At 37.2% G+C, this 16,148-nt stretch overlaps 2 protein-coding genes across 3 annotated transcripts in view; both read right to left on the bottom strand.

The window, feature by feature from the left end:
- Window positions 1-4,600, bottom strand: part of BAG1 (BAG cochaperone 1) — an 8,661-nt gene extending 4,061 nt beyond the window's left edge. Inside the window, exons 1-6 of one of the 2 annotated variants that reach the window (XM_072411896.1) lie at window positions 4,493-4,600; window positions 2,662-2,790; window positions 1,144-1,226; window positions 906-1,022; window positions 487-594; window positions 347-409 (exon numbers count right to left, since the gene is read on the bottom strand). In XM_072411896.1, the coding sequence (XP_072267997.1) occupies window positions 347-409; window positions 487-594; window positions 906-1,022; window positions 1,144-1,226; window positions 2,662-2,790; window positions 4,493-4,532 (540 nt within the window). In that variant the 5' untranslated portion in view covers window positions 4,533-4,600. The remainder of the gene's footprint in view (window positions 1-346; window positions 410-486; window positions 595-905; window positions 1,023-1,143; window positions 1,227-2,661; window positions 2,791-4,492) is intronic. The other variant, XM_072411897.1, reaches the window with a different exon arrangement.
- A 2,483-nt stretch (window positions 4,601-7,083) lies between these two features.
- CHMP5 (charged multivesicular body protein 5) lies at window positions 7,084-15,281 on the bottom strand. Its single transcript, XM_072411895.1, has 8 exons — window positions 15,085-15,281; window positions 12,486-12,590; window positions 10,793-10,839; window positions 10,299-10,392; window positions 9,386-9,457; window positions 9,170-9,278; window positions 8,655-8,767; window positions 7,084-7,780 (listed from the first exon to the last, which is right to left on the bottom strand). The coding sequence occupies exons 1-8, from the start codon at window positions 15,151-15,153 to the stop codon at window positions 7,730-7,732; spliced, it is 660 nt and encodes a 219-aa protein (XP_072267996.1). The 5' UTR covers window positions 15,154-15,281; the 3' UTR covers window positions 7,084-7,729.
- Window positions 15,282-16,148: the final 867 nt, after the last annotated feature.

Here is a 16,148-nt window from a genome sequence, read left to right as displayed (position 1 = left end):
TGTGACAAAATTACGGGGTTAACCATCCTAGCCATTTTTTTTTGCCCGACCTTCGTACGGGCATACCGGCTAGGTGGTTAATCCAGCAGATCGGTCGGGAGATTTCTTGAGCTCCTCGTGGTCCCGGTGCAGAGGAAACACCCAGTACCGACATCTTCTTCCGGGTTCTTCTTCCTATGTCACCCATACTTGCACCTCGAGATCGGATAACATAAATGGGGAAAAAGATTGCCGACCTCACTGCGCATCCGTGATATTTTAGGTCTGCTTTACACCAAGCGTGTTTGTCCAACAGTATGTTGTAAATGAGATACAGTAAATACCAAATTTTACTGTTGTTTCTCACCTGAACTTTTTTCACTAATGCCTTCCTCTTCATTCTGCAATCACTGAAATTCTCTGGTATTACCTGGTATTAAAAAATACAGGTAATTCACCATTTGTTTCATATGACAATAAGCATTTAGTATAAGCTGTTTTACTCACCACAGAATCAATCTGTTCCAGTACTTTCATAAATTGTTCAACTGTTATCTTTATTCGTTTATCAAGTTTAGCAAGTGCTTCTGCTTGAAGATTTTTGCTGAGAAACCCCTGTACAACAATATGTATTAAAAAATATTGTGTGCAAAATATCAAAAAAGACAGAAAATAAAGTTGACCAATATAGAGCCACAAAAGTATCTCAATGTAAAGCACATCTGTCATAAGACTTATATGGAGGCTGCCATTGGTGACCCCGCATCTAGCATTTTCAAGGGGCCACTTACCCCCCACCTTAACCCCACTTGGGTGACTGTCTGGGTAAAAGGAAAACTTTCACTTTATAAGTGGTATAAAAAAAGATGAGCCTCATAGAGCTAGAAGAGCAAAATAATAGAAGCAAACTGATTCATTGACTACACCTTCTGAATTCCTGTGAATTCTTTGTTAACATCTTCCAATTTACTTGCTATTTGTTCAACTGATTTTTCCAAATCTTTTAGTTTCTTTAATTCAGACTCCTCTTCTGGGCAGTTCTGCTAAATAAAAAAAAATTATGTATAAAACTGCAAAATCAGCAAATGTTTGCACAGTGGAATAAAATATGCAAAACTCATACAAGGTATTTTTGTTTATAAAAGGACTCAACTCTAATCATACCTTCTTCCCAATCAGCATTATTTTACAACCATTTTGTATGCCTAGGACTGACAGAGTCTGTTCCATTTCCTTAAGGGATTTTCCTAGATAAAAAAAAAAAAAAACACAACAGACATACCAGATGTTTAAAGCTGCACATATATATTGCCATGTAATTTTATAATTATCAGTTACTGTGTAATGCACTATGCGTATAAATTATGGTAAGATTCATTCATGGGAGTGAAGCCGTTTTTGCCCAGGGTGTTCATCACTGCATGGGATTATTATTCTGATCAGATACTCACAGCACTGATACGGTAAGCCCCAGCATTACAAGGCTTAAGCATAGGTTTAGCAGATAGATTAAGGTTACAGTTTAAAGTCAGGTTAGGATTTTAGGACGTGGAGTGCTATGCTTTAGGGTAACATTAAAGGTTAGAGATTATAGTTCAGGGTTATTTTAAGGACTTAAGGGAATCTGTGGGAACTTCATATTACTGCAACCCGCAGTCTTTAAATGAAGCAACTCTTTTTCCCACATCCTGCACTGCATCCCAGCATTTGCAAGACTTGTCGCACAGATATCAACACAAATTTCCTGGTTGTGCCCAACACTTCTCAATTTCTTACTGACTAATGAGAATGCCTGTAACATTGTGTGTCCTGTAACAGAAAACAAAGTGGTAGAAACATCAGCGTGAAATGAAAATGATAAGTCATGTGAACAGAAAAGTTACTGCTTTTTGGACTGTTAAAAGCCACCTTTTTAAGGTTAAGCTGATATTATTGTTATCTGTCCAGGTGATATGGAGAGGTTATGCATTAAGCTTTTACTATAGGGACCAGGGTACATTTTGGGATTTAGGTGAGGAGTGTTTGGCTGTATGGTAAATCTAGGAGTTAGGTTAAGGTTAGAGATCAGGGCACAAAAGAAGTATTCTTCTACTTTTGTCTGCCCAAAAAACTACACATTGCCAGTGCCATTTTTCACTGCCAAAGCCAAAGACACCAGGAATAGGGGCCTTCAAGTTAGTATATTTAGACAATACAAACTGCTATACTGTACTATATATGTTTGTGTTGATTTGCAAGTAGATATTTTTCTTGGCTTTATGTAACGGCAATATAGTGCAGTGAGAAAAATACGTCAGAGGTTCTCAATTGTTGCCCATGCAGATTACAATTTATTTAGCCACGAAGTACTGCTACATATCTGAATATAAACTGAATGGATGATCTAGGTGGGCTCTAGCAAGACACAATTTTGCTACATTTAGAGATCACCAACATATGTAGGCAGTTAAATATGGTCTTCTTCAACTGAATTAGTTTCCATTTATGTAGATATGTATGTAATTGTACAAGGTTATGTATAGTATATGTTTCCAATTGCAGGTTATCCATGCAGATAAGACATGTGGAGCCACCTCAAGTGAGACGTAATATATGTCAAGCACCTCCTGTAAGCCTGCCACAAATGCATTATTATTTACTAAACTCTACATTAGCACCTGAAAAGTACAATCTGAATATTACCTTTATAGATGAGTCTCTGTGAAGTGAGTGGTACACCAGTCACTTTTTCCACAATCAAAGCCAAATCTTGAAGAGTTGGATCATCGTGTTCATCTTGGGTCCCCACCTGCAGTTTATGTTTCTCACTTCCTGTAACATAGATATTGTTATCACTGTTTCATTATTACTTTCCAACACAGCTACATCCTAGAATTAAAATATATTAAGTGTTAATTGATGGAATCAGCACAGCTCATGCTACACACTGAATGCTTTACCACAGCATTGATTTTTCTATGTCCTCTGTCCAAAGATCCTTTACTTTTTCCAGCTATATGAATTTTTTTTTTTAAATTGCCAAACTGGCACAAAAAATATTTTATGAACATAAATTTACATAAATGATGATGAAAACAATCACATGGATTTCTTATGTGCCAGTCATATAGTCAGTTGTGGGGTCTCTCTACACCACATGACCAGTAACACAGCACCTGACTGGCTAGTTTGATTAGTTTTATTTACATTAGAGAAGCAGTGAGGTGTGAAATACATTCTATGGAGCTAAGATTATTACATAAAGCAGTCAGGAAATGACAGTGGCAAGTGACGTTTCCTAGTACAGGTTTCTAAGGTTGTTTAACCCAATTCAAATCTGAACAGTTCTCCAGCCACTGTACCCCTCCATTACATTTATTTTTTAAAGGTTTTGAATATGTTTTTAGTAGGTATCTTATGTCCAGCCATGTGATATCCTTGAGTCCTTTTCATAGGGATCCCAAATGCTGCAATGGACAGCACTCACATAATGACACAAGAGCTGTTTTGAGCAGTGTTCTAGCTGCTGGGATGAGACATTCCCAGGATGGAGGAAGATGTCAGAAGCAGAATTGAGGAGGGTGAAGCTTGACCACCTTTGCTAAAACTAAGTTAAACTAACCTGGCATTAGTATTTTTCTTTGTACAGCTGAAGCCAAAACGTTTACATGGACATTGCCCTGTACATGTTGCAGTATGTAACATTTCACACAGTGTGCATTAATGCGGCAGGTTAAAGGCTCATGCATGCAATTTGTAGTCTTCTGACTCAAGCTGGTACATTGTTTTTAAAGCATACCTAGACTCAACACTTTTTTTCATAGAAGGGCAGACAACCCTTTTATGGAAGGTAAAAATGTTTTTTTTTCTTTTTTATGTGCAACACCCGCCGCAGCAATCAAGAGCGTAGAGCCTCCCTAATACCTACACCACGCATCCTTGGAGGCTCTGGCTGCTCCTTCTGCGCATGCCCTGATTTCGTGCATGCGTATTTTTCCTCCTAGGGGAAAGCATGCGCAGTGAAATTGGCTCTTTTTTTTTCCCTTTCATAGTGGCTACCCCACCCATTCTTGCACCTGCACAGTGCGAGATCGTAATGTATGCAACAAAGAACAAATCTTACACCTAAAACTATAAACATTTCTTTTAAAGCAGATAGAAAATACAAGGTATGTCTATTAGGTAGCACTTTTTAATTTGATGCTCACTTGACATCGGATTTCTGGTGCCCTTGTCTAAACAAGGTGAACTAGCTTGGAATACTTCTGGTACACTGCGCTGTACAGAAGTATTTCCATGGGGTTTGGTACCCATGTACAGGGAGTGTCTGTATACTTTTCCTTTATTTAATAAGGGGGGGCTAATAAGCAGATTTTATTTTAATGCCTATATATATATATATATATATATATATATATATATATATATATATATATATAGAATTTACATTGGATACTTATCACTACAGGTTATATACGTCCTGACTCGGTGTGACGCCGGTAAGAGAGCTCACAGTTATAAATAATGACGTTACCATGTGTGAGGGTGACAGTCAGTCCTCTGTTGGAGCCCATGTTTCTTCAATACACGAAAAACTCTTTTTTGGGAGAGATGCTTACTGTCTCCTCACTTCCGGTGCCGGCTGAGGTCACATCCTGTTCTAGCCTCGTTCATGACTTGCCTGAGTACGCCGTGGCCATGTTTGTTAAGGGCAATCATTCCAACTTTTATCATGAGAATCAAATGTGACCTTCCCTAACTTTGACAGTTGTACGTTACCAAAGGTGCGGGAATAATTCAAACATACCTAGAGGATTGGGAAGATGACAGTTGTTTCAGTTTTATATAAATATAAGGATTATCTGTCCCAACTGTCCCTGAGTTGGAGGGATTACCCCTCTTTCAGAAACAACCGTTTTTCTTCCTCAATAGTCCCTCTATGGGGTGGCTATTTACACCTCTATACAATGTATTATTTACCTATGGAAACATTTTGTAGCACTAAACATTTCACATTGGCTCTATTTATAACACAGGGAATCCGATATTCACTCATGGAGTCTTCTATGTGTATTAATGTCATTAATTGATCCCACCAGGGAATGTTTGAGGGAATGTTAGATTCCCAGTATTATAAATAGAGTTTAGTCTCTAAAAAATTTGTTATTTTGAAAAACTAGAAAGAAGGAATCATAGTTGCAAACAAAAAAATTGTCATTTAGGCAATCATTCTTGTGCATTGAGTGAATGGTGATGTGGCAGGAGTCAATTGTAAACAGACTTTAGCTAAAAAAAAAGGTTTATTTGTTCTAAATCTTGCTTGAAAATGCTAACAATTTGTGCTGACAGTGATATAGACGAGGAATGTTTTTAAAGCAAATCTCACTTTGCCATGTTTAGGGCATATTCACATCAGATGTTTTTGTAGCGGCCATTGCGCTAAAGTCATGAAAATTCTAAAACGTTAAAAGTTGTCACAGGAACAGAGGGCAAAGGGAGGACTTTCAATGACTTACTTTGGAGATACTCATCCAGCTTGTGATAAAAGCTGGGGGAAAAAAACACTCGCCTGGGGTTTTAACCCTTTCCCTATTTTGTTTAAATATACAACTACATTAAATTGTATTTTATTTGTCCGGAGCTCAATTTTAAAATCCAAGCAAGCAGTAAAAGTTCCTGAATCTGATCTAGTATCATCGTCTTGTAATTCCTGTACAGCAGGAAGAAAAACAAAGTGCTAGATTTTAATGTGTTGACAAGAAGCATGATTGGAGGGGAGCAGGGCTTGTCACTGTGCTGCTTCTATATTTACTGTTTATTCAAGACCTGGGGTGCTTGACAGACAAGGCCTGATTTAAAAAAAAAGCTCTCCAAAGCTTCACTGATGAAAGCGTATCCTCTCCAGCCTTGGAGAGCTATAATAAATCAGGGCCACAGCCTGAGATCAGAGGAAGATGGATGGTTAAATAATGTTAGACAGCCAAATGAGAACATTTAAGGTAGAAAAGAGGTACTGTGGAGGAATGCTTGGGATTAAAGGTGAACATCTTAGCAGAAGATACTTGTTTATTTCATCCATTTATTAGCCTGTTAATTTTGAACATTTTTTGATGAAGATCTTTATTATTTTTTCTACCAATAGTCAACACAGATATATTGATAAATACATGTTACAGTTTACATCTTTGTTGTTGTTAAACTGTTAAAAAAAAAACTTATAGCCGATTGTAGGTCTATGTAGATGTCCCAGTGTGGTATAACACAGGGATAGCACCAAAGGTGGAGGCCATGGTCAGTGTGTGCGCAGATAAAATTGTGCATAAAAAAAATTTCAGCTTTATAGCTGCACCGTGTTGGGATATACAGACTTTACAACAAAGTTTTTATAGTTCCTGTTTCAGCAGTTTAAACAGAATAGCAGTTGATATTCACAGACAAAATAGGTTAATATAAACAGTGTAAAACCATATTATAGAGATATATGGAGCCATTTGTCAATTGGTAAAAATACAAACTGTGAGATACAGAATATACCTGCAAACAGAAGATGCAGATAACAGAAGACATTTACCAAATCACTCTTTGTGCTTGCAAAGGATATGGTCAAGTGACTATTAGTAGAACCTCACAGGGTATACATAAACCTGGCAATCAGACTGATACCTTCTGAAGCACCCTAGCAACCAGGGACAAAGGGGAGAATTACCCAGTCCAAATTTCCACACCTCGCATAGTATATCTATGTCATGTCTAGTAAATCTCTCCCTCACATTATTATTAATAATATTAATAATAATATTATTATTATTATTATTATTAATAAACAGGATTTATATAGCACCAACATATTACACAGCGCTGTACATTAAATTCCCACCTTCTTCCAAAAATGTCTTTATGCAGTCTTTTTTTTCAGGGCAAAACCCTGTTAGTTTAGTTTAAGCACTGTGACTATATAATGCAGCCATTGTACTGCATGTACCTGCCTTGGCACCATTTAAAACCTGGGATGCACTGATATCTAAAATGCAAACCTAAGACAGTCAAATGCTGTTCCACCCCTTCCTAACTGCATTTTTTTTTTAATTCGATAGATCATTAAAAACAGACAAAGTCTTTATAATGCAGATTTCAAACATTATTTTTTTCTTTTTATTTAAGTTACATATTTTAGTAAGACACAAGCGTTTTTGTTTTTTTATAACCCATATGGTCCGAATTGTATTGTAAAAAAAAAAAAAAACCTATACAACATAAAGTTTTTAAAATTATGAAAGTGTAAAGTATGCAATATACATATAAATGTAGCAAGTTGTGGCCTTTTTTCCACTTGTTGTATCAGGATGCATTATTTCTGTGTTTGTAGATGTTTCTTATCAGAATGCTATGGCATCCTCTGTGTATTATCTGTACCATAAGGTTCACACATCTGATAAGGTTATTGGGTATATGAGTTAAGTCCAATATTTAATCCGTAAAAATGGGCTGGTATATCTGCTGACTGAACAATCCATGGTGATGGCAAGATGTAGTGCTATACAGGATTCATGGGTTGCAGGGTAAAGATCTCTCTTCAGTAAATCACAGATGTACATAAATATTTCTTCCCAGGAAAAAAAAGGTGCATGAATTTATGCCAGGTAAACCATGAAAACTCCGTTTTTGATTTTTGTTCGTTACACAACATAGCATTGTTAGATAATTGTAAAAGGGGGAAAAAAGTTGAAAAATGGAGTTTCACAACTTCAGCAGTTTGTACCAATGCTTATATTTATGTAGCTGGGATCTGTGGTAGTCCAAATTCGTCCACCAGGACACCATCCTATAAACAAGACAAAAAAATTAGCATTGAACAGGATGAGACCCACTGGAGTTAATTCACTTAGCTTGGTAAATGAGAAAAATCTCTCCTGATTTTAGCACATTAACTAAGCTAATTATCCCTTTGCAAGGTGATAATTAACTTGGTAAGTAAACATCTTGTATTTAAAACCCCAATGTTTCAACGGTCTCTTGTGGTGACAAGCTAAATATAATCGCAACATTGGCCAACCCCTCCTTTTCATATTGGATAAAGGGAAGGGAGTTGGAATCCCCTAATTTACCTATTTTTTTCCCCCAATAGGAAGGTTTATCCTCATTTATTATCCCAGTGACACCAGGCCAAGAAATTAGGGGAATGCAAACCATTTGTTTAAGACAATTACCCAACAGTAAAGACAGCAATAAAAATTTTCCATAAAGATAGCCTAAAGCTACGTACACACTTCCAATTATTATCGTTGGAAAACGAACGACGAACGTTCATGCACGATATATATGAACGATCGTATAGCACCGATCCTGCACATAGAGTTAACGACACGATCGTTCGTAGATATTGTACACACAATAGATACGATCGTTTGAGCGATAGAGGAACTATGTGCACGACAGGAAAGTGACGGACGTTCGTTCATCACGCATGCTCTGACCATGAACGATCAACGAACGACCGTACACACGAACGATGTTCAACGATCGTCGTCCAATCCGATCCGTCGGTTCGGTCGTTCGTTTCCAGCGACTTTCCTCGTTCGTCGGCGTCGTTGGTTACTTTTTTACGAACGATTTTTTGCCCAATCGATCGTTCGTCGTTCGATTGGAACGATAAAAATTGGAAGTGTGTGCGCACCTTAATTAATTACATTTGTTACCTTGTTTTTAGAATCACTGGGAACTCCCTCTGGTATGGCTGGCGCGGACGCTGCTTCATCCAAATATGATGAGTCCTCATCAGCCAGCAGTTCATCTCCCAGTGCATCAAGCTCTGTGGTCAGATACAGAGGAGAAAATAGTGGAGTAAAAATTTATTTTACATATAAACATTTGTAAATTGTCATTTGAGTTGATTATAGTGTGTGTCTATGTAAATGATGAGACTAAATAGGGAGCATATAAAAGTCCTAACAGAACAGAACTTTAATTCTGACTAGCTTATATTAACAACTGGAACTTATTAAAAAAAAAAATCAGACTCATCTGATAAAATAGGCATGTAATACATGCTTCCCACCTCCATATAGCCTTAACAATAGTAGATAATAGCTTAACAATCCCAAATAAAAGAAACGTAGAACAGGACCACATTTGGTAAAAAATGCAATGTTGTTTGCATGAAATGTAATGCAACATGTGATCAAAAAAAAATAAAAGTAAATTCCCCTTTTACCTGCTTCAAGGTCATCCTCATCAATTTCTGGTGTTCCATAACTACGACTCAGAGCTTCTTGGATTTCATTTGCATTCTCCATCATATCTTCCAGCTGATCCTGTAAGTCCTGTAAAAAATAAATAGCACCTTTACATTTGTTTTTATTCTACTCATTGCTAACAAATAGAAAATTTACACCCAGGCTGTTAAAGCATAACAAGACACCAGGTTTACCTCAATCTGATCAATTTTGACTTGTTTGTATGCTTTTTTCATTTCCTTGGCTCCTATTTTCATTGCCTCCACCTTAGATTATCAAATTAAAACAAAAATTAGTAAAAGTTTTGTTTTTATAGTTTAAACTAGTAATACAAGACAGAAGAGATAAAACAGACAAATTACCAGATAAATCTATCCTGAACAATTCATTTAAACCTATGTATATCAGCTAGTAGGATACCTCTAACTAGATTACCTGACCTCTCGTCAAAAATCCTCCTGGTAGACCTGGAAGAAGGGGGTAATAAGACTGGAAGCAGTTTCTTACATATCTTGATAGATGTAGGAAACATATATACAGCAAATGTTTTTGGGCATGAGTAGCACATCCAATATCCATAACACCATTATGTGTTTTGCTTAACAAGGGCACAAAATCAAGGTTGCTTTAATACCATCATCCCCTGCAACATATACACTCCCAAAGCAAAAGTTCTGGGAGCCAAAAGGAATTTCCCAGTACCTCCAGGTTTGGATGAGCATTTGTCTCACATGACATCACTGACATGGTGATTCTGTAGACAGACCTATATAAGCTACGACTTCGGTGACACAGGACTGCTCAATTCCTGGCAGCTAAATGAAACAGTGTGGAGCAAATAGAAGATAAATATTTGTGCTACAAGAGAAGCCTAAATTAAAGTACATTTGTTACTTTTGACATATGTTTTCCTTATGTCATTATAGTTTTGAGTTAATAAAGAGAGCATGATCCCTTTTATCGAGTTTGGACATTTCCTTGATTTAAGCAGTTTTTGTTCAGAAAGGTTACTGAAGGGTTACTTAGGGTTTATGTATGTATGTATATATAACATATATACATATATATGTAAAATTTAACACAAAAGTAAAATAAAAGTAAACATACCGTTGTTTTGGTATCCTTTAGCGTCTGGATGGTATAATTAGCTTGTTCCATGTTGAAGGATTGCTGGCTTAAGTTATCTCTTTGCTGTTCATACCTGAAAACATATAGAAGTACACATACACACATTACATCAGCTTGACTAAGAAAAGCAAGGGAGTCGTGTATAGAAAATACTTGCAAAATGACTGCGTGCCCTGGTGTATAACCAATTATAATACTGGACAGGAAGAGCCAGGTACACAAAGAAGAGGAGAAAAGTAGAGGAGAAGTAAAGGAGACTGTAGAGGGGTGTAGTAGGCCAACAAGGTAACAAACAGTAAGAAAAACAATACAAACTGCATTTTATATAATTTGTAATGTGTATCTACCTATGCATGTATCTACCTAGTCTGTTAAATGTGGCTTGAAATAAGTCTAAATCAAGCCCATATGCCTTGCATTATAGTATAAAGCAGCTATTGAAATGAATAAAGTAGATTTATGGAGTGACTTACATCCTTTTCTGTTTTAGAACCCGCAAGGCTTTTTGCTTGACCATATTCTAAAAGGAAATAAAAAAAAAAGGTATTTGTAGTTCTGACTTCTTCGTGGTATTCTTCAGTTCTTCATGCACATACATACAGATTCTGACATCCCCTTAATTTTCCAGATTGGTGGAAAATCAATTAATGCCATTAAAACAAACGGACCTGGAAGATTCCCCACCAGGGAATGTTTGATGGAATGTCTGATTCCATGCTTTATAAATAGAGTCCAAAATATTTCAATTAAAATGTTGTAAATTAATTAACATTGTGTGAGAATCTAAACAGGACATGTTTTTTTACAATGAAACAGAGAATATACAGATTGTTACTAAGCATAATGATTCACAAACATCTTCCATCCATGGCCTTGGCTATTTAAGCCATTTCTTTTTATAAAGCTCCTGTGTTCTGGATTAAATATTACAATTTCCAATTCACATCAGATTACACTGAATAATGTATTATGTTGTATATACCAGACAAACAACACAAAAATTAACTGACATTTTTAGTCTATTTTTGTTCCTCATTGTAAATACTACAATAGAAATAAAAACATTAGATGAATATATTGATAAGGCTGTGAATGTGACATTCATCAGAATATTGGCTGCAGTTGTTTCCTGCCCAAATGTTTATAAAGATCATTGTTTTTGACAGCAAAGCACAAAAAAGAAAAAAAAGATAGAGTATATACCATTCATTGAAAATTTTACAGTTTAAATATGGAATCAGTAAAACTTAAGATACGCAAGTGAAGTAAATATTTTGTCAATGACAGCCTATGTTTGCCATATGATCCAATAACAGTTGTTTACTTTCGTATACACAGAATGTGATCTTGATAACTACCTCAGAACAGGTAATGTGACAAACACACCTACTTGCTCAGCAAAATGGAATCTATGAAGCACAGACCGGTTGTAAGAGTTGACACATGCAGCACACATACCATGTAAAAAGGTAACTATGAGTGGATGAAGTTACTCTTCTATAGAACATTGTGGGCGTGCAAGTTTCTTTTACCTAATAAACTGTTATGGCACAATGTTTGGAAACAGACAAGTTTTCCTGAACCCAGAACCATGGACTCAAAGCATGTTACCTTTTATTACAGCTGCTGCCATGCCACAGTTTTCTTGTATTACCCGGGTTAACAGAATAAGGGAGCCAATGTCTAATGCATTCATGACTTTTGTGAAGAAATAAGTGTGCCTGACTTTTCACATAGGTTTACAAAGATGCCATAAGTAACTTATAACAATAGGGCATGTTTAACTTCCAGCACTTATCTATATTCATCATATTTTTTAATTTGCTGAGGGTGCAATCACCAAGCTTCAGGCCTCCAGTGGCTCCTTAATAGTCAGTGGGGCTGTCACATTATGGCACCAATAAAAAAAAAAGGTCTAACTTTTCTGGAATGGACTTTTACAGAAAACTTTAGCTTATATTTCTTGATCCTTTTGATTTATGATCTTTTTTTCTTGATCATATGCTCAGTTTGAATTGTCTAGGATTGTTTAATAAAACTGCATTGAAATCCAAACCCACTCATGAAAGAACACCCGGTAGCTCCAAAACCCAACACATTCATTTTTATACAAGCTTTATAAAGAACTTAAAATTAATTGGTTTCTAGCAGAGGTACTGCACATACCTTGGATGGACCTTCCCTCATCTTCTTCATCTGGTCTTTGTACTTCACCAGTTCTGCATCAAGTCGTGCTATTTTTTTGTCAATGGACTCTGCTCTGCCATCAACCTTTAGGAAGATGAGATAGCAAGGGATAGGAATTATTTTTTCTTTCTCAAGCAATCATTTTCTGGAAAGTTGTCACAATTCTGAAATACCAATTCTCTTCTTTTATTTACCAACTTTTACAAAATAAGCCTGTGGCATAGCCAAGTAAATAAAATAATATTATGAGTAGTAAGCAGGGAGATATCTTTCCAATTATTCAGGTTTATCTACTAATCTTTTGTATCAGCCTTATCTTTCATAGCTGTACACATCCCTCTTCTGTACTAAACTGCTACTAATTTTACTACACACATAAGATTATCACAGTATGCATTTAATGCTGCAGCCCTTTCTTCTTCACCTTTACTTTCTCTGGCCCACCCCCTTTATTTCTTCTAATCTCCCTTGGTTATGGAGGCTAGCGTCAACGTGAGCTGATTTTTTTGGAAGCTATGCTAGTTTTAATACAAAGAAATCTTTATATATATTCTATATATATTTGTATTATATATAATATATAAGCTACTGTACAGGTACATTACACACTATTTTTTTTTTTTAAAGATTTTTTTTTTTTATAATGTTTTAAAAAAATTTTTTTTTAAAGTTTATTATTAAGTATTGGACATAGTTTGGTGAGTTATGCCTAAGAACTATAGCCTACAATCTAAAATAAATTTCCATGCAAGGAATGTTTTTTTGTTTTTGTTTTTTTTCTTTTTGCACGAAAATTCGCACGAATTAGAAGAATTCTTTTTACGGAAAGAATTAGAACACCCGGCGTACGCAAACTCGCCGATTCCTGATGATGTCAGTGCATATGCCTGTCGATGGGAGTCGTAGCGGGAAATTCAAATATTTTGTATTGGATTCAATACAAAGTCCTGTATCCAATCCAATACAACATAATACAAAATATATTTATGTGGTTTTGTCTATAGGTATGTGACATTGGACTCTGTTTTAAAATTTACCACACTAGGGAGGTGTTTTAGAAAAATATATTCTTATACAGTATACCGAATTATTACATTTTCAGTATTTTTTTATTTATTTATGCATTCTTGTTTAAGCTGATTTTTGTGTTTTTTATTTATTTTATTATTAAAGTTAATTTTTTTTTTTACATGATTGTGTGTTTCAAACTTTATTATATTCAGGATATCTACTAGAACCCTTGTTCGGACACATTTCTGTAAGTTACAAGTCTACAATTTAAAAAAAAAATTTCATGAAAAACAGTGTACCGATTTTGGTACAGAAATCTAGACATCAGTGTAACGCCCACGAGGTTAAAATAGACCTATCATCACATTTTGTTTATTAAACAAAAGGGTGGCTAGCTAGCCCTTTTATATTTAATTTTTTTTTTTTTTTTTTAACATTTTGTTTGGGGAGGACCCCTTACGTCTTTACCGCACTGAAGGAGAAACCTTCAGGCATACGTCATAAAGACTTCCCTGGAATATAACAAAAAAAAAAAAAAGTGCCAATCTCATTTTTTTACATTCTCAGCAAAACACATCACCTGATCTCCTGCCTGCACAGTGGGAGACCAAGTGACACCAGCAGAAGCTGGAAGAAGAAGAAAGAAGATGGCTGCCATCGCACTCCAGTCTGAGCTGGAATTAAAAAGGAAGACAGGACGGCACAGGACCTACTGGGCTCGGATTACAGAGGGATCAACGGCACTGAGGTGCAATGCCAGGTATCCCAGTATGTGGAATGATGGGAGAATGACCGGACTCCTGTGCGCATGTGTGGCAGATGGCGGGAATGACTGAACTCCTGTGCGCATGCTTGGCAGATGGGAGAATGACCGGACTTCTGTGCGCAGATGGCAGGAATGACCAAACTCCTGTGCGAATGTGTGGCAGATGGTGGGAATGACCAGACTTCTGTGCGCATGTGTGGCAGGTGGTGGGAATGACTGGACTCCTGTGCGCAGGCGTGGCAGATGTGTCACTCCAGCCTGGACAATCAGATGAGCAAGGACCAGGAAATGGCAGAAGTAGATATCAGAGCAAGGAAAGGCGAGATCAGGACGTTTATTACAGAAATCTCTTGTCCCTAGGCCCTTGCCTGGTCACAAGATTTCATGACAATCCTTAGATGTAATAAAAGGTCTTTCTTGTGAGAAGTATCATTATGTGGGTGAGAAGACATCAGGAAGAGGACATTAGAGGTGAGGTAAATGACTAATGAGAGAAGGATTATATCACCTGAGTGATGGAGTCATAGTCACAAGACCAGGAAGTGTCCCCTCACCACAGCCCAAACAGGAAGTGTCCAGCATTCAGCACTCTCCGCCCGCACACAAATGGGGGTGCAGGAAATGTCTACACGGGGTCTCTGCCTTTGTTTTGGTGGGAGGTGTTTTGGCAGTGACAGCTGAGGTGATTCTAGAGATCATTGCCCACACCGTGCCCCTCCCCCTCATACAGCCCCCAGATATGACAGCCATTGTGTACAATGTGTCAGCTCCCCTATTGTGTCTGCATTGCCATTCACTTACATTTCCGATACAGTCCGTCAGGTTGGGCGGAGGAACTTTTGGCTTTGACTTCCCAAAGATCCTATTCATGGTGATTGGAGAAGACAGGCGAGTAGCAGAAACTACCGATCAGTCCCGACCGGACACTCCAACAAATGTCACCGACCACGGAAACAACAGCGAAACTGAGCGAGAGTGCCGCCCCGTGACGTCAGCAGACCTTCCTATCCAGTAGGCGGAACCGATACACAGAGCGGCACCGCCCACCAAGCACCTGGGTTCAGTCACTAGGAGGACACGTAATGTTATACAAGTGTCCTGTACAGCCGCCATTTTATTGGAGACATGTCACCCTGGGAGTATAGGGGAGAAAGATGTGATGACAATTGGTGACTACATTGCCATGTATGCATTACTCACCCGCTCATTAGTGTCCCTTTATTTATTCTGTGACAATCACTAGCTATCCCTTATTTATGTGTTCCTTCATCTCCACATGTCACTTCATTGTGTGTATCACCTATTAGTGTCCCTTCAATTCTGCGTTTTAAAACATTTAGTTTTACATAGAATAGGGAACAGCTGACACCCCGATTTATTATTTGGCGTCTGTCTTGTTGAGGAAATTCCCTTCCTTTTCCTATAAAAAAAAAAAAAACAAGCTTTGAGGACTACTTTCTGATTCCACATTTTCACAGACCTTTCAGTGAAGAATCCCTTCCTTATCCAGAGCCTAAACTTCTTTTCCCCAGACGCAAAGACTGCCCTCGTGTTCTTTGTAATGATCCCAAAGTGAATAATTGGGAAGAGAGTTCGCTATATGGACCATTTATATATTTATACAGGGTGATCATATCCCCCCTTAAACGTCTCTTCTCAAGGTAGAATATATTCAGTTCAGCTAATCTCTCCTCATAGCTCAGCTCCTCCATTCATTTTATTAGTTTAGTTGCCCTTCTCTGCACTCTCTCCAATTCCACATTGTCCTTTTTGTGAACTGGTGCCCAAAACTGGATTGCATATTCCAGATGTGGTCTGACCAATGCTTTGTACAGGGGCAGGATAATGCCCCTGATTCATCAATA

Source organism: Pyxicephalus adspersus, chromosome 5 (genome assembly GCF_032062135.1).
Source record: "Pyxicephalus adspersus chromosome 5, UCB_Pads_2.0, whole genome shotgun sequence".
In the NCBI taxonomy this organism is placed as follows: Eukaryota; Metazoa; Chordata; class Amphibia; order Anura; family Pyxicephalidae; genus Pyxicephalus; species Pyxicephalus adspersus.
This window is presented reverse-complemented; position numbering and strand designations above follow the sequence as displayed.

Bases quoted from the DNA above. Each gene is read 5' to 3' on its own strand.
- CHMP5 (XM_072411895.1), bottom strand. From the start codon at position 15,153: ATGAATAGGATCTTTGGGAAGTCAAAGCCAAAAGTTCCTCCGCCCAAC. The intron at 12,591-15,084 runs GTAAGTGAATGG...ATCTTCCTAAAG, and splicing joins TGACGGACTGTATCGGAAAT to GTTGATGGCAGAGCAGAGTC. The intron at 9,458-10,298 runs GTATGTTTACTT...TGATAATCTAAG, and splicing joins TAAAGGATACCAAAACAACG to GTGGAGGCAATGAAAATAGG.